The sequence below is a fragment of the Amphiprion ocellaris genome, chromosome 24 (assembly GCF_022539595.1).
Source record: "Amphiprion ocellaris isolate individual 3 ecotype Okinawa chromosome 24, ASM2253959v1, whole genome shotgun sequence".
Classification (NCBI taxonomy): domain Eukaryota; kingdom Metazoa; phylum Chordata; class Actinopteri; family Pomacentridae; genus Amphiprion; species Amphiprion ocellaris.
The window spans coordinates 20647419-20673309 of NC_072789.1; the positions used below are offsets into that span (position 1 = coordinate 20647419).

At 39.2% G+C, this 25891-nt stretch overlaps 1 protein-coding gene across 2 annotated transcripts; it reads right to left on the reverse strand.

Annotated features, from left to right (window-relative positions):
* Positions 1-1315: 1315 nt before the first annotated feature.
* On the reverse strand, positions 1316-24515 carry LOC111586727 (transmembrane anterior posterior transformation protein 1 homolog). Of its 2 annotated transcripts, XM_055008136.1 has the most exons (12): positions 22191-24515; positions 21978-22092; positions 18504-18639; positions 17781-17875; positions 17413-17482; positions 15801-15881; positions 14411-14520; positions 14218-14277; positions 14024-14092; positions 13754-13830; positions 12188-12357; positions 1316-2954 (listed from the first exon to the last, which is right to left on the reverse strand). In XM_055008136.1, the coding sequence occupies exons 3-12, from the start codon at positions 18520-18522 to the stop codon at positions 2650-2652; spliced, it is 1056 nt and encodes a 351-aa protein (XP_054864111.1). In that variant the 5' UTR covers positions 18523-18639; positions 21978-22092; positions 22191-24515; the 3' UTR covers positions 1316-2649. The 2 variants fall into 2 exon arrangements, with proteins under 2 accessions (XP_054864111.1, XP_054864112.1); XM_055008137.1 differs by lacking the exon at positions 22191-24515 and having other exon boundaries at positions 21978-22108.
* Positions 24516-25891: the final 1376 nt, after the last annotated feature.

A 25891-nucleotide genomic window follows, 5' to 3' on the forward strand; every position in this document is an offset into this window, starting at 1 on the left:
GGCTCAACATAATTATTCTGCTTTATGTAGTTGGATTTAAACAACACATTTAAGAAACCAAGTTTTATTATTCCAAAGGGGCACTTTATACAATATCAAGGTAGGAATTAAATATGGAATCAAATTGATGAAACAAAGCAGGCAGTGTACGAGACCATTGCAGCTTGCATAAGAACACTTCAGCCTCGTCTCCGTTGGCAGCAGAGCTCAGCTGAGGTTCGTCTGACCTCCAGAACGACCACTACGATGCTGAAGTCTGGCCAGTGGAGACGAGGCGTTTGACAAAACCCACATGAAATCCTGAGGAGAGTCAGATTTCATGTGCAAATATATTATCACAACTCGCAGCTCGAAAAATAGAACAATCTTTCTTATTACAATGATAAGGGACATTATAAAGAAATCTTTCTCCAAAATAGAACCCAGTAGATGCTGACATGTGGTAACGCTATATACATCTTCCTTCTGCTTCAAATAAAATACATCTTCGCCAAAGCAACGTTAAATATATTATTGTTTGAAGTATTTTACAGGCAGGAAAGTACCTTTTTATGTTCCCAGATAAACTGAGCGATAGGTAGAGTGCATCAGAGAGAGGAAAGTGAACTCAAACAGAAGCGATTAAGAGTTTTTAGAGCCGATTGTTTAGTTTGAGTGATGGATTTGTTGATCTACCTCCCTCTTACAGCTGCTGTGGAGTAAATATGCAAAGATTAACTTGATACAAATGAAAGTTTTGGCATGGCTTTGATAAAACTCTTTAAAAAATGTTAGGAATAATTATATTCTGTTTACAATCAGTTACACACATGGGTGACAAATGAACGCTCGCTGACATGACTGGTCTATTATTTTCTGTATCTATAGATCTATCATCGCAATTAAAGGAAAGTTCGTAGCAAATAATTTAAGTCAACAAAACACGTCTTAAAACACACATGCAGAAAAGGCATTTTGTTGTGGAAATATTGCTTCTATTATCCTAAGATGTAAACATTAGAGCATCATGTGACTGTATTTAAATAATACAGTCCATCAGTGCAAACATTCTCCAGACCAAAAGTAACAAAAGATTAAATGTTATTTCTCAGTTGTAATACAAGTACCACAGTGACAACATTTTCCAATGATCAACAGCATTTTAGAGATATTAAATGATGAATTTCAGATGATTTGTTGCCTAATATATATATATATATATATATATATATATATATATATATATATATATATATATATATATATATATATATATATATATATATATATACATATATATATATATACATATATATATATATGTATATGTAAAATGGTTTAAAAGTATGTATCCAAAAAGGAAGTTAGGAATATGTTTAGTATGTATAATCAGTGACAAACTGCCCATTTTCTCTTTGTATGGTTTTAAATGGATCTCTGCTCTACGTCTGGCCGGCAAAAGCAGCAGATTTAGTGTCAGAGTTTACCAGCATGTGACCGGTGGCTTCGGTTAATATCATACGCTGACTTGGTCCTTTAATGAAAGGTCTGTTAGTTGCTGAAGGCGCAGTGAGGGCTGCAAATTACTTTATCTAATGGCTGTGTAAACAACAAGCTCTACTTAGGGCTCTAATTTAAAAGTCACTGCTCAGAAGTCACTTTTGTAACGCTGCTAAAAGATGTTGGAAGTATCGACGCTTCACTTCAAAATGAAAACCAGCTCCACTGAGGTATAGGCTGTAGAAAACAGACCTAATGGAGAAATGCATAGACTAAACTAACAGTGTGTGGCTGCCATTAAAACAAACCGTCTGATAGAAACAACCTCATCACCCAGTTGTTATCGAGAATTAGATTTTTTTTCTTTTTTTCTGTGTAATTTGAATATATTTTAGACACCCAAAGTGTAAATCTAACCAGTAATTCACAGTAAAAAAAGACAAATGTTAGAGACAAGATAACTGTAGCAGAAATGTTATTTTCAGCCTTTTTGTTAATCTTTCATCGGTTCTAAACCTCAACTTGGTGTTTTTTTTGTTTTTTTTTTTAAAAGCTAATTCCAGATTTAACTTTCTTAAACCAGTTGTTCTGAGCAGTCTGTCTTGTGAATTGATATGTTTGATAAGAGCTGATATTTAAAAATAAACTCCAGCATGTTGTTTTCTTCTGAGAAAAAGAAACATACCGTTCAGGTGTTACCTTTATTATCAGTTTGTCTGCTTTCTGGCTGCTGAGCTAACTGAGAAACTTCTCTCCTGGTCCCAGTGCTGCTCATACAGAAGTGCTTGTGTGCTGTCATGCTCACACATTCACTGTCACACATTCTCACACCCAAACACTCACTCCAAACACTGAACCATCTCAACACACACACACACACACACACACACACCAGTTCATCCTAACAACTGGGCTGCCACTCTCACACTTTGTCACCCGCTGTTCATCAGCCGGCTGAAGTTTTCTTTGTCAAGCTTGTCAACTTCAGGCTCCAACAACAGCAGGATCGTCTGACACCGTGTGTCCGTGTTCACAATAACTTACTGTAGTGCCACTGAATTAAATAAATACTCAGCTTTCTGCTGCTGTTGGCCAGGAGAGCCGGCCTGGGAGGCCTTCGCTCTCCGTCTTTCCTGAGTGGTTAATCGCTACATCAACGGCTGCCGCTGGTCAGTCAATGCGGTTACCACAGATGGTGAAGCGGTCGATCTCCAGCAGGTCTTTTTTAGGAGTCCTGTGCTTCATTTCAGAGGCTGCTTGTGTCTCCCCCTCCTCTTCCTTTGAGAGTGAGGGCGCAGGTTGTTCAGGTTCAGCTTCAGGTAGTGGAGTAGGAGGACGGTTAGTTGGGATTACAGGAGAGTCATCAGTGGGGGGGGGAGGAAACAGATCAGTCCTAGGGGCCGGCTGTGTGGTCACAGAGGAGGAGGAGGGAGGCCTGCAGGGTGTGGCAGGGATCTGCTCCATCTTAAATTCACCTGTGCAGAACAGCAGGGAAAGATTGATTTAATGACAAAACAAAGAACCTGCAGATGAGTACATTTTGTGTTGGTCAAAGTATTTGATAGTAATCCTGATTATTAAACCTGAACAGTGTCAGTGCAGCTTCAGTCCCTCATCTGTGTCAACACAGTCTGAGTCCACTGGACCAATGTGAATAATGAAAACACCCCCTTGCCCTTCAGATGCAGGAGGGCTGCTGAGTCCTGATGTGAGGAGTTTTCTCTCCTGTGTTGTGCTTGTGAACTGCTTGTTCTATTTCCCAGCGTACACGTCTGTGCATCCTTTCTGCATTGCACTGTGTACGCTGCATCACCCTGCTGATGCCTGGGTGTTTGGTCCTTGGGGTGGATAAGCTTCTGCCTTGGCATCCTGTGTTGGTTGAAGATCCTCCTGAGTTTTTCAGATAGTCCTGCGATGTAAGGAATAACAATGCTGCTCCATTGATTATTCTTTTCCTCTCTGTTCTGTGTCTTTTTGCAGTTCTGACAAAGGCCTGCTTTGGAACATTTGAAGTGCTTCTCTGAAGTGTTTGTGCTTCTTCTCTGTGCTTTTCTGAGCCCGACGGTGCAGAATTCTGATAACCCCCAGCTTGTGCTCCACTGAGTGTTGAGTTAAAATGGTAAATATTGATCTGTGTGTGTGGGTTTTCTGTATACTTATATGATAAGGCTTCTATCATCTTCAGTGTGCACAGCACGATCCAAAAAGGTCAAACTATTTTCTCTAACGTGTCCTGAGTGAACTTGTTGCTGTCCACTGTATTGATGTCCTCAGTGAAGGCTTCCACTTCCTGTGTTTTGATTCTGACCCAGTAGTCATCTTCGGACAATCGATGGAGCAACACTGTTACACCTTATGTTGCAGGAGTAGACTGAGAAACGAAGGATGATGGTTAACAAACAGCCCAGAAACACGCTGAAGCAGAAGCTTGTCCATCCTAAGGACAAACACCCAGACACAGGAAGAAGAATAATCTTTTATATGTTGCAACTACATTACAGCACCATGAAATTCTCTTTTTGCATATTCCAGTTGGGAGATAAAGAGCAGGCTTAGCCCTCATAAGGCACCCCCATAGCAGATAGAGTGAAGGGCCTTGTTCAAGGGCCCAACAGTGGCTGGTAGGCATGAACCGTCGACCTTCTGCTCATTAACCCTGAGAGTCTAGTGCTCCAGAGCACTGTAGTAAACACAGTTCAATGTGGTAAGGAATGCCTGTACTGGTGAAGGAACCAAAAAAAACAACTACTTCACAAGAACATGACACAACACAGGAGAGTCGATACCTTTGGTCAGGATTCAGTACTTCAGCTACATCTGAAGGACAAGGGACACTTTTTAACGACAACAACAACACACAATGAGGTCAATAATGTCAAACTGGAACAACTACCACCAAACAGAGGTGGTGGTGTTCAACATCACTGATCAGACACTCATACTGCACTTGTAGGATCCTTCCCACACTGACTCAGAGAGCTGAAGAAATCGTTTGAGTAAGAGGATAAATATTCTCAAGAAACTAAAGTCCAGTTGCTTTTGCTTTAGCACTTGGAGATGTGAGAGACAAATAAAAAACACTGTTTAATTTCCTGGCCAGACATGAAGAAAATGAAAGAAGCACAAATAGCTGATAAAAAAGTAATTTAAATGTCTACAACAAGAGAACTTTGAAAAGGTGTTACCATCACCTGTTATCCACATTAAATCTCTTTGGAAAAAGTCAAAATTTGCCTGAAGCGAGCATATGAACTTTATTTGTGAAATTGTGAGTTTATTTATTTTCTTTCTGATTTCTATAGTGATACTTATAATGTGCACGAAAATACATTCTGAAAACACAGCTATTGTCACATGTTGGCTTGTGTAAGGATTAGACAAACAACACATTTATTAGAGAGCTTTACAGGTGCTTGTAAGAGTATTTTTGAATTGTGCTAACTCTTTCTCCCTATGCTAAGCTAGGCTAGACTCTTGGTGCTACTTATTAAAACAGATATAAAAATGGTATTGATCTTCAGTAAGTAAGCAAACAAAAGAATTCTAAAATTTATTGTGCTTCAACACTCTTTAGTGAAGTTCTATTTAAATGCAATTAATTTTACATGAAATCCCAGAATTATGGTAATGAACTGGTTCAGGGCTTTATCTAGTGATATGTGTCTTTATCGATTAGGCTGCTATTGTTTTTTGATTAATTGTAGAGAACAACAACAATATGAAAGGTCAGAAGCCCTCTGAATGGCAGCAGCTCATCAGATTTTAGAAGCTAAGGCAAATATTCAGCGTTTTCAATCAGCTATAAAATCTGTTGCCATATTGTTATGTTTTATGCCTTTATTACAGAGTTGAGAGGAGAGAGATGACAGGAAGATCCAAACCAAGCAGTGAGATCTGGACTGTCCCTTGTCAACTTTCAGTCTCCTAATTGATCAATCGATTTCTTTTTTCAGCACAAGATTGAATGTAATCTGCTGACTCCACAGTGTGGATGAACGGATTCTCCCAGAGCCTGTCATACATCAGTTTCCTGATGTTTCCGCCAAACTGCTCAGTTTCAATACAGCACAGAAGGAAAATAACAAAAAGTAGCCACGAACGTAAAACATACAGCAGCACAGTTGGTTCTCATCACAATCCACTGCATTATGTTAAGAGAAAACACTGCAAAGGGTCCTCGGTTTGAGAGTACAGAGCGCAGTCACATTAGGAAAATTAACCAAACAGAATAATTCATCATATCAGAGAGAAGTGAGTGAAGCGGCGTTGGACCGTCCACAGAGACGACTGTCTGGCTCCAGGCTATCTAACTAACTGCTACTGCAGACAGAGCTGAACACACACTTTACAGTACAGAACCACTGTAGTGTGTTTATATGTGTTTTTAGTGAAGCATGGACAAAGGATCTCTTCTCTGATAGAGGCTATGAAAATACACACTGCAGGCCAACAGAATAGTAGAAAACACAAGGTTCAGTTCTGCCTAAATAATTCAGTGTTGAATCAGTGAAGGCTTTAGAAAAAGGCACACCTATCGATGGTGCACACAGTCTCTGTTTCATTTGCTCATACTGAGATCAGACTATATGACATTGTCTGATAAATGTCACAGATTTCAGAGACCTAAATCCTTATCCTGACTTGGACAACAGACAAGACTGACTACATTTTGTGCCCTGACCAATCAACAACTTAGTCTCTCACAACCTGTATGATGTAGATCAGTAAGACAGGTGCCAGTTTGCTATTCCAGCCGGCAGAATCAACAATATCTTTCCATACAGCTGTGTACTGTGAGCGCTGCTTGGGCCATATTGACGTAAATTTAGTCATCTGTTCAAGTCTGCAAGAGTTTGTGCTGATCCTCCGCAGACATCCGAATGTTTCCGCAGACATAACTCAAAATTTGTGTCTGTGCAGCAGCTACCCTCTAAAAGGCGGTACTACACGTGCTCAGAATATGTTCCAAATATGTTTTCCAAGTTGAGCAGAAAGTAGTAGACTTAGAGCTCTAACTTTTTATTTAACAACTGAACCAAGGAGAAAATTTTAATATTTAATCTGTACTGATTGAAGCATATAAGCACATCAGGCTGTGCTTTGTGCTTCAGTGAGGGCAGTTCCCAAAATACACCATCGATGTTTTCCTGACGTACTACAGGAGTTGGAGAGCAAAACACAGCAAGATGTTTTGTCAGGTAATAATATGCATACATTGTGTCTTTAGGTTGTTTTGAAGAGATCAGCGCAGGCAGGTTGAAGTCTCTTTACATGTAGTCGTGTATTAGTCAACACAAATCACCATTTCTATCTGATATAGCAACGTGGACAAAATTGTTGGTACCCCTCAGTTAATGAAAGAAAAAACCACAATGGTCACAGAAATAATTTGAATCTGACAAAAGTAATAATAAATAAGAAAGTCTATGAAAATTAACCAATGAAAATCAGACATTGCTTTTTGAACCGTGGTTCAAAAGAATTATTTTAAAAAATAAACTCATGAAACAGGCCTGGACAAAAATGATGGTGCCCCTAGAAAAGACTGAAAATAATGTGACCATAGGGACATGTTCAATCAAGGTGTGTCCTCTAATTAGCATCACAGGTGTCTACAAACTTGTAATCAGTCAGTTCGGCCTATTTATAGGGTTACAGTAGTCACTGTGCTGTTTGGTGACATGGTGTGTACCACACTAAACATGGACCAGAGGAAGCCAAGGAGAGAGTTGTCTCAGGAGATTAGAAAGAAAATTATAGACCAGCATGTTAAAGGTAAAGGCTAGAAGACCATCTCCAAGCAGCTTGATGTTCCTGTGACTACAGTTGTACATATTATTCAGAAATTTAAGATCCATGGGACTGTAGCCAACCTCCCTGGATGTGGCCTCAGGAGGAAAATTGATGACAAATGGAAGAGATGGATAATAGGAATGGTAGCAAAAGAGCCCAGAACAACCTCTAAAGACATTAAAGGTGAACTCCAAGGTCAAGGTACATCAGTGTCAGATCACACCATCCGTCGTTGTTTGAGCCAAAGTGGACTTCATGGGAGACGACCAAGGAGGACACCATTGTTGAAAACAAATCATAAAAAAGCCAGACTGGAATTTGCCAAACTGCATGTTGACAAGCCACAAAGCTTCTGGGAGAATGTCCTATGGACAGATGAGACAAAACTGGAACTTTTTGGCACATCAGCTCTATGTTCACAGATGCAGAAATGAAGCATATAAAGAAAAGAACACTGTCCCTACTGTGGAACATGGAGGAGGTTCTGTTATGTTCTGGGGCTGCTTTTGCTGCATCTGGTACAGAGTGTCTGGAATCTGTGCAGGTACAATGAAATCTCATGACTATCAAGGTATTCTAGAGAGAAATGTGCTGCCCAGTGTCAGAAAGCTTGGTCTCAGTCACAGGTCATGGGTCTTTCAACAGGATAATGAGCCAAAACACACAACTAAAAACATCCAAGAATGGCTAAGAGGAAAACATTGGACTATTCTGAAGTGGCCTCTATGAGCCCTGATCTAAATCCTATTGAACATCTGTGGAAGGAGCTGAAACATGGCGTCTGGAGAAGGAACCTTCAAACCTGAGACAACTGGAGCAGTCTGCTGATGAGGAGTGGACCAGAATACCTGCTGAGAGGTGCAGAGTCTCACTGACAGTTACACAAATGGTTGGATTGCAGTGATCGCCTCAAAAGGTTGTACAACTAAATATTAAGTTAAGGGAACCATCATTTTTATCCAGGCCTGTTTCAAGAGTTTATTTTTTAAATAATTCTGTTGAACCACGGTTCAAAAGCAATGTCTGATTTTCACTGGTTAATTTTCATAGAATTTTTATTTATTAGTACTTTTTTGAGATTCAAATTATTTCTGTGACCATCGTGGTTTTTTCTTTCATTAACCGAGGGGTACAAACAAGTTTGTGAACGTGTGTATGACGTGTTGTTATCTGCAACACATAATTATTTAGTTATCAATGAATCTTCTAATTATTTTCTTAAGAATTTGCCTGGTTTATAAAAAAAATGTTGGTTACACTTTCCTACAGAAGGTAACATTATTAAATACCTTATTTTGTCTGATGAACAGTTTTGAGCGTTCAACAATAATTTTTAGGTCTTTATTGATTGACTAATTTTGCCAGCCCGACTTGTAAAGTATTTAAAAACAAAAGACTTAAATGTGTAACTTGAGTCACATACTGCGCTACTAAAGAGTTCCTTACTTCTTCTCTGGAGAAATGTGAGCTTTAATAAAAGTTAACCACCATATGGCTAGAAATGGCTGATGCAAAACCGCTCATTACCCATTTCTGCCCTTCGGACAAAAACATGCAGTATAGACAGATGGCAAATCTTAGTTATGTGAAGCCAGTCCATTGTGGAGACAAAGACATGCAGATGAACATAATTGTGCACTGAATCCAGTGGAGCAGCAGGTGAAGCTTGAGGCCAACACCAAAGTAGTTTAACATCAGCAAAGTGAGCAGCACATCTGAGGTCGCTGGTTCAAGTCCTAGCAGCTAAATGTGTGGGAAGCAGAAGGAGACTTGCATTAATTTCCCACAGCCTCAAAGTAGTTATTATTATACTCTATATGCTGAAGTGTGAGGCCCTAAGCCATGTAGCTGCAGCGCTCTTAAAAACCCGATTCATCTGAAACATAAGCGCTGGCAGGAGCTTTGATGTTTGATGACACGATGCACCATCAGGATCTTTGTCATTTTAAAGCTCCTGGCTCACCGCAGCAGACGGGTCTGTCGCACACATGGGAGAAAAGATCTGCAGGGATTTGGCTGCGGATGACAGAAAGATATTGCCACCTCCAAATCTGTGTCTGATCGTGTGTTACTGAGGGTACAGGGTCTGTTTAACACTTTGACAAGATGTGAACACGAATGTTAATGAGGGAATTCATGAGAAAATGTCTAAATGCAGGGAAGACTGTTTGTTTTTGTTTACTTTTTGTAGATTATCTGTCAAAATGTGACATACAGAATGATTCCAATGGTTCTAAAGTCTACAATACAAAGCTGAATCACCATAAAAGGCCACAGAGTTCACTACATTAAGTGGAGGGCTGCAGCTGCCAATTATTTTCATGACCCATCTGCTGCTAAATTGTTTACTTTATAATTGTAAGAAAATAGTGTAAATAAAGTCCATCACCAGAAGGGAAGGGGATGCCGTCAAATGTCTTGTTTTGTCTTAACAGCAGTTAAAACAATCATAAAATACGTGCATAGAAAAAAAACTGCCATTTGTGAAAACTCCAAACTTTGACTGAGATAAATTTCTGCATTTCAGCTTAAAAAAATGGGACAAATAAGTTAAAAAATATTTTTTTTTTTGTGTCTGATCGATAATGACCATAAATATGACTGATACAACAAAGGAGGGATGATACATAAAGTAAATTAAAGTAAATGTGCTACAATCAATGGTTAAACTCAAAAATGTCAAATACCTGCTACATCATCAGAATTTAATGCCTCATTACTAATTTATTAATTACTTAACAAAAAACAACGTTCTATAAGAGTATGACAAAAGACTGTTTAGTAATTACCAAAGATTTGCAAGTTTGGTCTGCATAGATTAATTAATACTGTCAATAGTTACTGGTTGCAGCTCTGCAAACAAGCATCTTGCAAAGAATGAGAATTCAGCAAACCGTTTTGTACATTCCTAAAAAAAATGCTTTGATGTGTCAGCCAAAGTCCAGCATAATGGGTGAGGGAAGGTAGATTTGCTTCACATCTTGTAGATGTTTAAGATTCTAACAAATTATAGTCTGATATTTAGAGACACCTACCTACAGCCAAAAGGTCACAGGTTTGATTTCTGCAACACAACGTGCTGCCTGAAGCTGGACCTCCTATATGCTGACATATTTGTCTGGATGCACATGTCAGCTAAATGCCTCAAATGAAAATCAAAGTGTCAGCTAGATGCCTGAAAATGTTAATATAAACACGATTCTTCTCTTGGGTGAGGCAAGCTAGTAAACCTGGTGTTGCTGAAGCATTCCGTGTACAAACAGCATTAACTAGCAGCATTCAAACAATACGTAAATTACTACTGTCCATCCTAGACTGCAATTACAACAACAATAGTGTTTTGTTTCCTTTGTTTTTAAAGATCATTTTAAGATACTACTGTTTTATTAGACACACTGTGTTAAAGTGCAAACAGACAAGACAGATCAGCAAACTGAGTAGGAGGCAGAGAGCAACAGGCGCCATCACTCATTAGCGAGAGTAAATCCCAGGATGTCTCATTTACTAGATATCTATTCCTGTCAACCAGAAGGAGGCTCTCTCAAGTCTGAACACTTTTCATGTCTCCAAAATAAGATATAAGCTCCCAGTTATTCCAAACCAAAGTTTTGTGATTAAAAGCTTCGGTGTGATTCAAAATGAATACATGGGCTATATTCCATCATTGCTTGCACAGTCGCTACAAAAATGTAAATCATTTTGCAGCACATCTGTGCTTCTTAGGATTACCGTGATTATCATTACCTGGATGACTGAGAATCTGCACAGATATACTGCCTAGCACTCTGAGAGGAATACCCTTTGAATGGCGTGCGACTATGACAAGATGTCATGGAAACTTGCAGGTTACGGAAAACCACAATATGATGCAAAGTACACACTCGTTCCCAACTGTTTACACCTTCAGTCCGCTGTTACAGGCCATAGAGTAAAAGAGATACCGCTGAAGGGACAGGCCCAGCTACTGAGAGAGAGAACAATTTGATGCACTTAAGGACAGGATTAACCAGACCCTTCAGAAACAGAAAGCATTTCTACCCAGTACAGACAGAATGTTTTAAAGTTTGTTGAAAAGGCAATGCTAGCACAACAGAAAAAGGATCAGTAATGACCAGGGGTTTTAAACATTGCAGTCATGTAACTCCGTAAGAACATCTAAAGCAACCAGACAGACATAACGTGACTCTACACTAGAAAACATTCAGGATAAGTGGGTAAAAATACCTAACCCAACCAGAGAAGGGTGTCTTGGCTAAAGGGCTCAAATTTGCCATATTTCCCAGTAGTGATACGCAATTCAGTCACAGAATCAGCTATAAGGAACAACAATCTTGCAGAGGCAAAGCAACTGAAGATCAAGGTTTCAGCACAGCTCCGTAGTTCAAACGTACCACTTGCCACTGCTTCACAAGCACATAGCACAACACAGGAGGGACGAGATTCAGCAGTCTTTCTGCATGTAAAGTATAAGGGACACTTCTTTGAGGACAGCAGTGTCCACATACTGGACAGAGAAGAAGGATGTTTGAGAGAGGAGTAAAGGAAGGCATCTATGTTAAAGTGGAACAGCCTTCTCTGAACATGGGAAGTGGTCCGTTACATCAGTTATCAGGTACTTATAGTGCAGTCATCAATACCTCCACAGGCTCTTTCATCACCATTCACACCTTGGCTCATTAGTTGGGGGTTAGAATAAATACCTAGAACTCCCCACCAGCCAGTTAGAGTTAATAGTTGGTTTAAATAAATCAACACATATATAACAATTAGCTATATGTCATGTGGCACACTGTATACATTTTATGGAACCTTCATTTGGGTGTAAACCCAAGTTTTTAGAACATATGCATCAGATGTGAAGATAGTGTAATAATCATGACTTTTCCTGACTGGTACGTCGTCGTGTCTGACTTACCTGAAGGTGTTGAACATCTGGCAGGGTCAGCTTTGCTGGGGCTCTTGGCAGAGGAGGACGGGGTAGGTGCGGGCCTCTCAAACAGTTTGTCCTCCATGTTGGCTCTCTTGACGTACACGCACGACTTCCCCAGCAGCACAATACTGTTTAACACTTTCAGTGTTACCAGCCTACAGAGGAAGAGGCCTGCAGTGTCAGTGGTGCATATCGGATAGAAACAATCAAAGACTCTTCCCCTTTCTTTAGTAACTGATGTGGAGTTGCAAAAATACTGCTGAACCACTAAAACCAGTTTCTAACAAAGCACGTACAGCTCTGCTTTAAGGTGACACTCTTGTTCTTGACTATTGTTTATGGCAGATTAAATCTGTATAGTCAATAATCACATATTATTTGCATGTTGTCAATACTTCTTGCAGTCAAAGGAATAACTAGGATGTTTCATTTCTATGCTGCAATTATATTTAGAGCAGTGTTTGAAAATTTTGATCAAAATATAGCAACATAATGACCTAAGTCATAAATAAACAATCTATTTGAATCCCTCTTTCTGTTATTTAATGTCCAAGTGTCGCAAAATTATCATAGTGCTATTATGAGCTTGGCCACGAGTATAATGGATCTTTTCTACCGTCTGGTTTCAATCGCCACTGTTCACATCCCACCACTCACACCAGAATGCTGATGTGTGCCATCCTTCCATGCTTCTGGGCTTTGCTATAAGGCCTCGACACTGACAGTGTGATGCGTGAGAGACAGACACATGTGGGTCTGTGGACCACTGCCCGCTGTGACGGGGTATTTCAGACTGAGAGCGTGTCAGCGAGGCTGAGTCTTTGCCAAGGCACAGCGGTCTGTTCAAGCTAGAGCTATTTTTAAATCAGGGTACAGGGAAGGCCAGAGATGGCACTAGAGATGACAACATTGTATTCTTCACCCTGAGGGAAACTCTTCAATGGTACGAGCCCAGTGGGATCCGGCAAATGAGAATGAGCGAGGCTATCAGCAGCTCAGCACAGGGAGGGCGTGAGGGCAGTGTTGGTGCTTATGTAACTGTGTGTGTGTCTGATTCTGAATGCATGTTTGCGACAGGACCTGCATGTGTTAGTGTGCATTCATGGGACTATTCAAGCATGTTCGTATCCTGAACTTGATGTCTGTTTGAGCCTTTGTGCATATCCGACACTGTAATTTAAAAAAGTAAATGTTTAAGTATTCACTGACTAAATGAAAACAGTGTTAGGATTCAAAAACATATTTTTGACCTGAATTGCAGTGTTTTAAACCTGTAGGTCAAAAAAGGACAGGGTGGAAAAACCAACATGTCTTACTGCCAGAATAATGTGCATGAACACAACCAAAATCAGTTCAGTTGTTAAATCTTTTCCTGAGCTACTTTTCACAGTCAGATTGAAATACTACATCATATGTAAAATGAAAATGTAATTTACAATACAATAAGCAAAGTAATGTGAGGCTTAAAAGCTCCCTCAGTTTGGATGTTGGGTTGGAAATCTATAATAAAAATTACAACGCAACATTAGTAGTGCAAAGCTAAAGACTTACCCGAGATAAAAGAGGACCAGACAGCTGTAAGACAGGGCTCCCTGCACCTTCACTGAACTCATCACCACTCGGATAAGCTGTTGAAAAATTTAAAAAGCAGAGCAAATGGAAATTTCTAAGTTTTCACTTGAAAATATGATGAAGAAAATTCAATTAAATAACAGTGCTATATTCAGCTTAACAATAGTTTGCTGGAAAACGTTTATGTGCTAATGACTAGCTCTCTCCTGGTAGCTAATTCCTGAATAGCAATAGAAGGTAGCCTCTTACCAGAACAGCCAACGGCAGAGGGATGAAGCCCATCCTCCGGGCCACTGAGTCACTGTAGTCAGTGCAAGCCTACACAGTGACAGACAAGCACAAATTACAGCACTTGACAAAACTGAATTGATTAGCTGCGTGGGCTCAGTGCTGTTTATGGGAGGATAATGGTGGTGATGTGAAAAAGAGAGACCGTTGCTTACATTCTTCTGACGACTGCTGACAAGATCGAAGGCCAAACTGGCTCTGTATTCACTGTACACCTGTTAGACAAAGACAATAATGTACTATGAAGGGAAAACTCAGGCAATGTGCCTTGTATAGTACACATGTACTCTGAACAGCATGTAATTAATTGGTAGTAGATGAATAAAAAACAGAAGGTTTAGTTCTTACATCTGCAGTGATGTCGTTGAACTTTGTAATGAAAGCATGTTTAATGATGTCAACGGCAATTTCAGAGGTGACGACCATAAATACGTCAGGGAACAACACCCACAGGTGGTCTGAGGGAAGAAGACAGTTGATGTGTTACATATAAATAAATGGAAGCTTCATTCGTTCAGGGCAGGTTTGCTGAGAGAGCGCACAAGCCAGGCAAGACTTCACTTGGTGTACTGGACTCTGTGCTCAACACATAGCAGCTGCAAGTTTCCTTCAGATGGTTACTGGAGCAACAGTACGCACTTATACAAAGTATGTTTTCAAATGTTGCAATTCATGATGCTGAAACAACAAATCCTGCAAATCATCACATTTAGGAAGCTGGAACCAGAGGATGCCATTTCATCCTGTTAATTAATTATGAAAGTTTGTATTTTTTCACTGATTAATCGTTACAGTATGTTTCTATGGAAAAATCAGCAGCACCACACTTCTTGCACGTGTGTATATGCATAAAATGTGTTAAATGACATCTGCCCATTATGAATTAAATTTGACAGAATATACATCACTTGAAAGTACAAAACCTCACACCTCAAATGGGGTAAACCATTTTCAGATACCAATACCACACCAACAACAGTTCTTTATTGGCATACATCGCAAATTAGCATCTTCCTACCTACTTTGTTGCCTATAGGACTTACTGAACTACTGTGTGCTATACACTGTTTCCACCGTAAGAGCCGAACAAACAAAGTGCTTCCAAGCTTTTAGTCGTTTTAGTAAAAAAGGGGTAAACACTAAGAAGTTAACTGTAGTTAATGAAATGAAAGGTGTTTAGTTAATAGCTAAGAGCAGGCGCTTTGGTTCTATTCCATAATAAAAGAACCCCTACTGCAGCATGGTGGGTAAGTAAACTCTTGTGATCCGTCTACCTCTTTAGCCGAAGAAAGCTGTAGCTCTGCTAGTATTAGTACATCAGTGTTATGATTTCAGCTGACGGGCCACGTCTGTCATCTACTGTGCGTCTGACTTTGAGACTGGCAGGAGGAGCTGAGTGTTTTCAGAGAGCTGTCATACAGAAACTCCCAGTCCTCATCCATCCCTCACTCTGTTCTGTCCCACTGACTGGGGTTTGTAGGAGAAAACTCCCCGAGGTGTTGCAGAGGGTCAGCTGAAACAGCAGAAAAGAAGCTGCTCAGCATGTTTGTATGAATTTTTTACAAGGGCAAGCGCTGACCCCAGCCCTGGGATGGAGAGATTCATTTTTAAAACTTTCAGAGACTTTTTTAAACTGATGATGAACCAACAAACCTGGAGAATGACATTGTTTGTTTGCTTTTACTGTGCTACAGAAATGTGATTTAAACTGAGGTTTGAGGGGAAAAGTGATGATTACCTGGGTTCCACGAAAACTGCTCCATATTCCTGAGACAAACGATGAGCAGGAGAACGTAGCTGGTGAATCGTTCTTTGATATCTGCAGGACAAAACAAATGTGCTATTAAAAATCTCCTAATTGGGGATAAAACCAAAAGCAACGTGTGATAAGTATAGCATCTTCATTTAAGGTATAAATGAATGTAAGTTGCTTTTGGCATTCTGTTATGTGTTTCAGCAGGTGGCGTTAGAGGTGTAAAATGAGTCGCATCTGTTCTACTTTGCTAAGAGGTGTTATGAACTAAATGAAAACATTTGCTCTGCTTTTTAAGTGACTACGCACACAATATATAGCAGCATATCGCATTTACAGTGGCTCTTACCATAGTATGGCGTTCTATAAACATCAATCTACTATAATTTAATGGATGCAGCTGCAAATGTTTAGCATACTATTATCTATACAGATACCAGCATGCTAGTTGAGGCTAAGCTTCATAAACAGGCAGCGTTCAGATGTGAATGAATGGTGAGGGAAATGGCAGCTGATTAAGGCTTATTGTCTTCCTCCTCCATTTCATTACAATAAGAGTGACTGAGACATGCTGGCTTAGAGGACTATGAAAGGAAATTCAGAATGTTTTTCATCTGTTACATTGTCTGTATTATTCTTTCAATGCCATATAAACCTTCATAAAAGCTTCCCCTGTGAGGAAGGTGAATTAAGCCTTTCAAGCTTTAGAAGTTTTCCTATTATTTCTGGATGTCAAAGTATTTATTAAGAATCATGTACTGTCATGCATGTATTCAACTAATTACAACAGTTTTTGAGAAGATAATTTGTTCATGTTTTTGCTGAGAAGACTGACAACACCGGATGCTAGTTAACATCTATGAAATAATTACTGGGTATTTCCTGTCTTCCTGGGCTGTACATAGCAAAAGTAGAGAGTCTTACCTTTTTAAGTTACCGTTTTTTGACAGAAATCTATACTTAATGTTCTTGTTATTTCTAACCATTTGATATACAACACTTTTGCTTGAGAAAATGACACTTCAATTTCCAAAAGTGGTCAAGAAAAACTGAATTTCTGCATTTATTGTCAATACGTATTACTTTGGTGCTTGTGATTTTCCTTTGGTGCTGCCTCAGACCTCTATAGGAGACGCCAAAGATATCTCTATGCATTACACACCCTGGATCATCATTCTACTAAGTGCTCAAAGTATTTACACATCTATTATTAGTAATATTATAGTTTCAATGCCAGCATTCTGCTTTAGGACTAAGATATTTAAAGGATATATTTGCTTGAAACAGACCTCTAAAAACAGCATTTCAAAAGGTAAGTTACACTTTTTGTTTTTGTCAGACAGTCTGTTAAATCTGTACAAAACATTCTGTTTCTCCATTTCAGCTCCCTTGGGCTGGTGGTGCAAATGATTATTGTGGCTCTGGTAGACTGTGAAACACTCAGTCTCTGTGACTATTGTCCTTTTATAGACTAACAAAAGCAGACGAGAAGCAAAATAATAGAAAATGCATTCATTTTTTTTGTACCAGTGTTCTTCTAATTGTAATAATAACATATTAAAATGGTGTGTTTTTTATGGAGGACTGAATATCTTACCACTGTTAGACATTTGGAATAAGTTGTTCTTCTCAAATTTCTTGAACACGCTTCCTTTGATCTCCACAAACTGTATTTGTAGGAAGAGAAAAACAAAGAAAGAAATGCAGTTAGCATATTTATGAAGACATAAAAAAAAACAAAAACATATTGCAGCTGCGACAGCACTGTTTCATCACTAACATGCCACCTTTCATTTTTGTGGGATAAATCTGCATGCAGCTACTTCATTAACTCTGAATGCTGCTGTTTGCGAGCCTATACTTTGTACAAGAGCTGAATTGCTCAAACAGTCTCTTCAGGTAGCTTGCTGTGCACGAGAACACCCTGACTTACTTACATATATCTGTGAGTGTGTGTGTACTTACATTGTTAGACATCATAATGGTGAGCAGGGACTTGTGGGAGTTGAAGGCGACGTTAAGAGTGGAGGCTTGGACCATAATGAGGATGGCATGAAGGACTGAGGGACAAATACTCAGGAAAGCAACTGGTTTAAAAACTATTATCACCACCTCATTGGAACTTAATTCAAAGCATCTGCAAGCAGCAGCGGTTCTTTTGAGGTCCTCTGCTCTGTTCACTCACTGAAGGCTGCTCAGCTACATGTACATAAAGCGCTGTATTGTCATTTAATATAATGAAAAAATACATCAACAGTGTGGTCACTAAAACGACTATATCAGGCATCAAATGTCTGACGGAGTTTAACTGAGGTTTTGTCTATACTCTAGGTCATCACGTTTTTTTTTCTTTTACTATTAAATGAATCTTTTGCTCCCCTTGCAGTTCTAGTTTGTCTCTCTCAAGAAAAAAAATCAGAACAAATTGTGTTCTGGTGAATGCCAGCTTAGTCACAAAGCACTTCATCTTCTTCAGTGGCCATACAGAGCTCACAAAAAAAGAAGTATTATATGAGACTGGAGCTGCACATCATCTGTTAAAAATAAGTTAGAAACAGATGAAGAGGAAGCCACCCAGTACTGATGTCAACGCACGAATCCGCTTACTTCACTGACAACTTTCAAACCTTGCCTGTTAAGACTTAAAACACCCATAATGCTGCTGTGAAGTTTTGACAAGAAGGATACAGACATAAAAGACAGCCATGAAGAAGTGAGGGATGACTCCTATACTGTCTCTTTTCCGCTCTTTGGGTTCTGTGGCTGTCCAGTACAAAGCATCCAGGATGTCTTGACCGAAGGAGGAAAAGAGGCGGTCTGCAACCTTAGAGAGGGAGGACAGCTAATTTTTGTTATAATATGTTGAAAGTATTGTTTTATGTTAGCTCTAACTTAATTTACAGGAACAAAATCACATTAGCCATGTTTTTAGACAGCATTGAACCCTTATGTTTAAAATTTAGGATTAAAGGTGTTAGGGAATCTTTTCACCTGTCAGTTCTAATAATTACTCATCACATGAGACATGACAGTTCCACAAAAGCTCAGATGCGAAGTATGACAAACTATATCTCTACATTACTACATCAGTTCTTTCCTGCAGGCCTTGTCCAGCTTATTCAAACTGCAGGACAATATTAAAACCTGTAAAATGTTGCTGAAAGTACATTATAGATAGTTATTTCCATCTGTCCATCCATCCCATTTCTGCAAACACTGTATCTCTTAAACACAGGAAGAGAATTTCTTTCAGTTTGGCACAAATGTCTATTTGGACTCAACAATGAAGTGATTAGAATTTGGTTGTTTTTAGCCATAACTCAAAACATTTGTAATAGTCTAATAGGATAAAATAATAATTCAATGACTGTCACAAAGTTTAGCTTGTTTTTTTGTGTTTAGTCTAACCGGTTCTTACAGCGCCCGCTCAAGGTCAGGATTTTTTTCTGGACTATTAAGTGAAGGTTTGCTTTCGCTGTGATGCACGGAGAAAGGCTGAGTTGTGTTATTTATATATTAAGTAGTAGACCACTATTGGCTGTAAATACTGCTGGTGCTTGGTCTTTTTTTGTCCTTTCTGTAGTGTCTATGAAGCTCTTATATCAGGTGCAACGTAAAATCTAATACAGATCAACTGAAAAGTAGTTCATACAGAGGACAACGTAGAAAGTTTGTTGGACTAATTATTAACCAATTATCAAGTCTGACATGATGATTTCTTTCTGATTATCAGTACTGTATTGTTTTAACAGGTTTTTGATAAAATGAATTTTTAGAAACATTATGTTGTTGATGAGTCACCTCTGTGATCTGACAGTCAACACTGATGAATGATGATGATGTTACAATGTTCTCTTTTAATGACTCACGTAAAAAAAAATAAAGAAAAACATTTCAGTTAAGTTTTGTCTTGGAGTTTGTGTTTTCTAAATTTTGACACCATGATTCTAATTTTTTCGTAAAATATGTATTGATTCCAACTACTGTTTATTTTTCTCCTTGAGTGTTAATAATTGGCTTTGACCAATATCAACTCCTCCTGATTGCATAAATATTACACAAAAATAAGAACATTCACGTACATAGAATTATGAAAACCCTTCCACTGTTTTTCAACTTCTCTATGGTCTTAAATCGTGGATCTCGGCCGTGCTTCACCGCAAATTCACTAAACGTTGTTCTGGGGGTGAGCTTCGCCTCCTCCATCATCCTCCTGAACTCATCTTTGGCCTGCATCAGCTTGTTCTTCTTCTCCTTCCTTTCCTCCTCCGCTCGCGTCTTCACGTACTGATCAAACACCTGTTTCCTCTCTTTTGGGTTGAGCAGAAGGTAACGTGGGTCAAACACAATCTTATGAAGCTCTTTGTCCCAAGTGGAGAATGGAAAATAATAAAGATGCTGATGACATTGCAGTGTACTAAATGATATTGGTGGTCCACAATTCAAGTGTGTCATCAAACTTGTGTTGTTACAGGTTGGGACAGTGACCTGTCATCAATTTTACTGCTCTTACACTTGATTCCACCTACTGTTCTGGGTCGGAAGAGGCCAGGAAAGGTGTCCACATCCCAGGCTGAGAAGCATCTTGTCTTCAAGAAGGTTTGTATTTTTTCTAATTGATTATGTATATTTTGCATTTATCATGTAAACATTTTTATTATAATATCAACCATATCATTTTTAATCTCTTCTTCATAGACTGGAACAAGCGTCCAAGAGCATCTCGATGCCATTACTACCAGCACTCAACCCTGTCTCTTGGCTGTTGGAGCGAGGAAGAATGCAATCCACCAGTTCTTCATCATTCTCGACAAGAATGCCATACGTTGCAGGTCACCCTCTTCTCTTGGTGCTGTTGATGACTGTTTAAGACACACTTCGTGTTCGGAACATCATACAACACCACGCTCCACAACGTGTACGTGTTCATCCAGACCACCGTGGACAACATTGATGTCGGCAAAGTCAAACAGAGTCCTTGTGTTGCGGTAGTTAGGGCGAGGTTGCTTCTGCAGTGTTGATGTTGGTCATCTATTATGAAGCGTTTTGTTTGTCCCGCTGAGTTAACTTGTTCAAACATGCTTGTTAGACATTTACGATTCGTTCATGGTTACCTGCCTGGAAAGCTGGATGTGGCCAGTGTCTTTGGTACTTTTTGACTTCACTGTCTGTACTGAGGTGGCATTTGATATGCCTGTGTTTTGTAAGATAAAGACTATTGTTGTAGGAGATGATATTGCTCTGTGGAAACCTGATGGAAACCCTGTGTTTTGATGAGCATCACCATGCCTTTAAGATTAGGCTGCATCCAGACGAAGTTATAAAGGTGTTGGACTTAAATAAGCTGAATTACTTCAAACCATTTGATGTTCAAATGGCGTATGGAACATCGTGTTCATCATTATATGTTGTCCCATTTTAGGCAGACCTAAGGTCAGTGTATTTATATTTTCTACCTGATGACATTTTGGCCTGACGGGAAAATTAAAGCTGTTAAATGTATGACATTAAGACAAATTTGGTTAGAGGTAATTTGACACTGCAAAAGATTAAATAAAGTGTAAAATCAACACCACCAAGGGTTATTTTCAGAAATGGTGTCAAGTTGTATCAACACTGCAGGGTTAACACATTTTTGTATTTACTCTCCGTTTTTTCTTCACTGCAAGGCAGTAAACACCACAGTAGAGTGTAAAATTAAACACTATCACAATTACTTGACCACCAGTGCAGTGTTAGTGAGCAACTCAGAGTTGATTTATCACCACAGAAGAGTAAATTATAAACACTACTCAGTAAAATTTACACTCGTTTGTATTCTATTTAGTGTTAATTTAACACTAAAATTTTAACACTATGGATTTAACACGACTTCAGGTTAGGACCAAATAGACTCGGAATCGGTGTTAAATTTAACTCTATTAGTGTTAATTTAACACTGCAAAGTTTATTGTGTGTGTCCATAAGATTAGGCTGTTTTATTGCATTTAAATCAGCCAAGAGCTTCATTCTTTTAAAAATATTTGATGCTATTTTTCAGTTGTTGAGTTTTACAGTATTTCTGGCTCCCTTGCTGCCAGATTTGTTTTTTTTTTTTTTTTTTTTTTTTACAGCCTAACAGGTCAGTTAAGAGCAACATGTGGCCCAGTTCACCTCTCATACCTCTCAGTAAGTTAAAGATGTTTGGAGACATGCATCCACCTCTGCACCTGGACCTGTTAACAGCTGTCTGCAGAGCTGAGGACCTCCAGCACGGCCACCAGAGGACACCATACACCTGCAAGAACAGATTCAGTAGCAGCTGAGCAGCAAATAATATTCATAACCTGCTCTAGAAGGTGCATTTCCTTCATAAATGAAGTTTGAGACGTTTACAGAACGTGTAGATGCTTTTTGTTTTGCCATCTTTGGCTCCAGCAGGTGCTCTGGAGCAGCAGCGATGAGGCATCTGACTTTGCTGCAGGGGTCAGACAAGTTCACAGCCGGCGGGTCGAAGCCTTGGGGGCCGCGAGGAAACCAGGATTAAGAGATTAATGAAGCCACATTAGGTCCGCATCAATCAGGATTAAACCCTGGCAGCAAACTCCTCCCTCCACTCAGCCACAGATGGAGGAACTGCAAGATTCAAGAGCTTTTATTTGTCACATGCTTATACAGTTTGTGCAGTGAAATGCAAAGTGACTGATCTGAAGACTCTGGAATGACAAAAATACCTTTGTTTTGCTGTTGTACTGGCAAGATTTTTCACTTTTCTCTGTGTTACTTTACCTCAAACTGCACATATATACACTACATTACGGCAGGAGCTGTAGAACCCAGACAAAGAAAACAGCAGACAGGAAGGAAATGAAGAGGGTTTTATTCAACAAAAGAGGAACTAAACATATACAGAAAAAGGAAAACTGAACAGGGGAGAAACTAAACCAAATCTATACTAAGCCACACTACAAAACCCACAGATAAACTACCAAAAAACCAAACAGGGATAAACTGAAGCAGGCAATGAAACAGAATACTTACAAGGGGGAAGGTAGGCAGATATGAGGGATCTGGGAGCTGGTGGGGAAAACAAGACAAGTAGACAGCAAGTGGAAGACAAAGGGGACTAGTGGGTGTCCAGGGATGGAGGGTGATGAGAGTCCAGGTGTGGTTCTGGCAGGCTGGAAGCTAGCTATGATCAGAGTCTGCAGGAAAGCAGAGAGTCGGTCCAGCAGAGCAGTGAGTGAAGGAACGAGGTTTATATAGCTGAAGGTTTGCTTGGAAACAGGTGAGTTGAATGGGCTGATTGCTGCCGCTGAATCACATCGTCTCAATCAGACAGCAGGCAGGCAGGAGATGCAGAGAGACAGAGAGACAGACAGATACAGGGAGACAGACAGATACAGGGAGACAGACAGATACAGGGAGACAGACAGGTCAAAATAGAAGCAGAAGAACAAGGAGGAAGAAAGAAGGAACAAGAGGAGGAAAGTAGGAGAGGAACAGAGCCTGGAGCAGGGATCATAACACACTAACATCACATAGAAAGGTCCTTATTTTTGAAAGAAAAACATTTTTTTTTCAATGATAATAACATTAAATGAATGCTAAATGCAGTCTAGACACTGTTAATGTGGTAAATGACTATTGTAGCAGGAAACAGCTGATTTTTAATGGAATATCTCCATAGAGGTACAGAGGAACATTTCCAGCAACCATCACTCCTGTGTTCTAATGCTACATTGTGTTAGCTAATGGTATTGAAAGGCTCATTGATGATTAGAAAACCCTTGTGCAGTTATGTTAGCACATGGATAAAAGTGGGAGTTTTCATGGAAAACATGGAATTGTCTGGGTGAACCCAAACTTTAGAACGGTAGTGTACATTTTGGGCAGCTTCACCCTAATTAAACACAGCATATGGCGTTTAAAAGTCAGTTTTTCCCATCCAGGAATATCAAGTACCAAGTAAGACAAGTTCAAATTACTTCTATGGAGGATTTTTCTTCTTTTTAATCACCTGTTTCGTTAAAAATTTCTAATATCGACCTTGAAAGATGCACACATTTGCACAACATTCTTAAAAAAACAATTAGAAAACAGAAAAACTGTGTCATAAATAATAGGAGGTACCGACTGTGATGCTTTACATATTTGTAAATAACATAAATTCCCGCAGTGAGGGATCAATAAAATGTATCTGATTTACATGCTCACCTGACAGATTAAATAATTTGCTAGACTTGTGCTTTTACCTGCGTGAAAATGTCTTTTTCTGCTAAATTTGCTGCTGTAAACTCTCCTGTAGCTGGAAGTTTTAATCTTTAACGTCCGGAAATTCCTACAAATCATCTGTTTGCGTTGCAGTGTTGTTAGAAAAAGACAGAAATGAACACTTGGGTTTAGCTGCCCTCTAGTGGCAACAATAACAACACTGTCAAGAACGCAAATACGCACAAAAACGCAGAAAATCTCCAACTAAAGGGAGGAAATGTTCATGATATCCACATCTACCCCAGGGCTGGGGTGTTTCTTAAAAAAAAGAAAAAGACTAATGAAATTATTTTCCAGGAGAATCGATAACTTTTATGTATTTTCACCTTTTCTGCTGTGATGTGAACAAACCTGACAGCAGCGACTGTTGCTGTCGCAGCAACGCACAAGTCATCGTCCATTAACAGATATTTATATCCACCCCCAAAGATGGCACTGGGCAAGGTGGAGGAGGAGGAGGAGGAGGAGGAGGAGGAGGAGGAGGAGGAGGAGGAGGAGGAGGAGGAGGAGGAGGAGCAGGGGGTGCTGGTGTCCATCACGGTGGGTACAGACGGGTACACCTGGACTGTTCACTCAGTGGCCCTCCGTCCACACAAACACAACACTTAGACGCTAAACCGTTTATCTGCAATGTCAGAGAGCGAAGTTAAACCTTCAGCTGGGTGCATGAAAGCAACAGTTTCACATATAAGGCACATGAGGACAGGATAAGAAGCATCAGAGCGGGAAAACTGGTGAAATAAGCAGCAAATATATAAAGGCAGTGAGTCCATTTATGAAACTGATGAAACTCAGCCGGCATGTGCAAATAAAACACACAAAAATGCAAATTATAGCATCAAATAAAGCGTAAATAAAAGACAAAAATTGCAAAACAAGAAAAAATAAGTTCATTTAAGCAATAACAAAGAAAACAAATAATGGTGCAAAATATATGGAAAACCTGCTTGAAAATACTAAATTGATTAAATCTGATAAAAGGTGCAATTAAATTTGTTAAGAAAATTAAATTAAAGGAGATAAAGTTTCATAATCGGAGGTGAACTGATGAAGATGTGCCTCCTTTCATTACAGATTAAAAACTCCAATTAAAGCTTCAATCACAAGTTTAAAAAATGGCAAAAATCTGCAGCATTTTAGCTCAAAAATGACGACTGAGGATATTTATGTAGACATCAGTGCAGACAAAATGTGAATTTTACTTTAAATATGGTCTCTTTGGACCAAAATTTATGACTAGAAGCAGCAACATCTTCATCCTGCAGCCTGAATTCTGAAGCAGTTTGATGCTTTAACTTACAGAAATCACAGTTTTCAGATTAGAAACAAGACCAGAATTAGAAAAGGAAGGATCAACTTAAAGTGTAATTATTTATGTTCTTGTGCATCATTTTCTAAATTAAATCTGCTGCATAGAACAGAGTCCAGGTCACATTCCCTGCACTTGAAAAGCAAAGAATTAGCTTTTCCTCTGCAACTACTTAACAACTGGAAGCATAAACACCTATTTTTAAAGCCTTGAAATCCTGAACTCAAGCTGGAGAAAAATTAAGCTATCCAGCCACTTTAAATAACTTACTACAATTTGAATTTTGCTTTAAATTAATGCAGAAATTTGAGTTTCAGTCACACAAAGGATTGAGTTGATGCAACTAGCAGCCTGTTTACATCAACACAGCTCATCAAAATAACGTTTAACACTTAAAAGAAATCAAGAAATCGAATTTTTATCTGGAAATTAAGTATTTAATTCAGTCATGGTGACATTTTAGAGTGTAAATAGATAATAATAATCCAAAAAAAATATCATTACAACAGGTTCA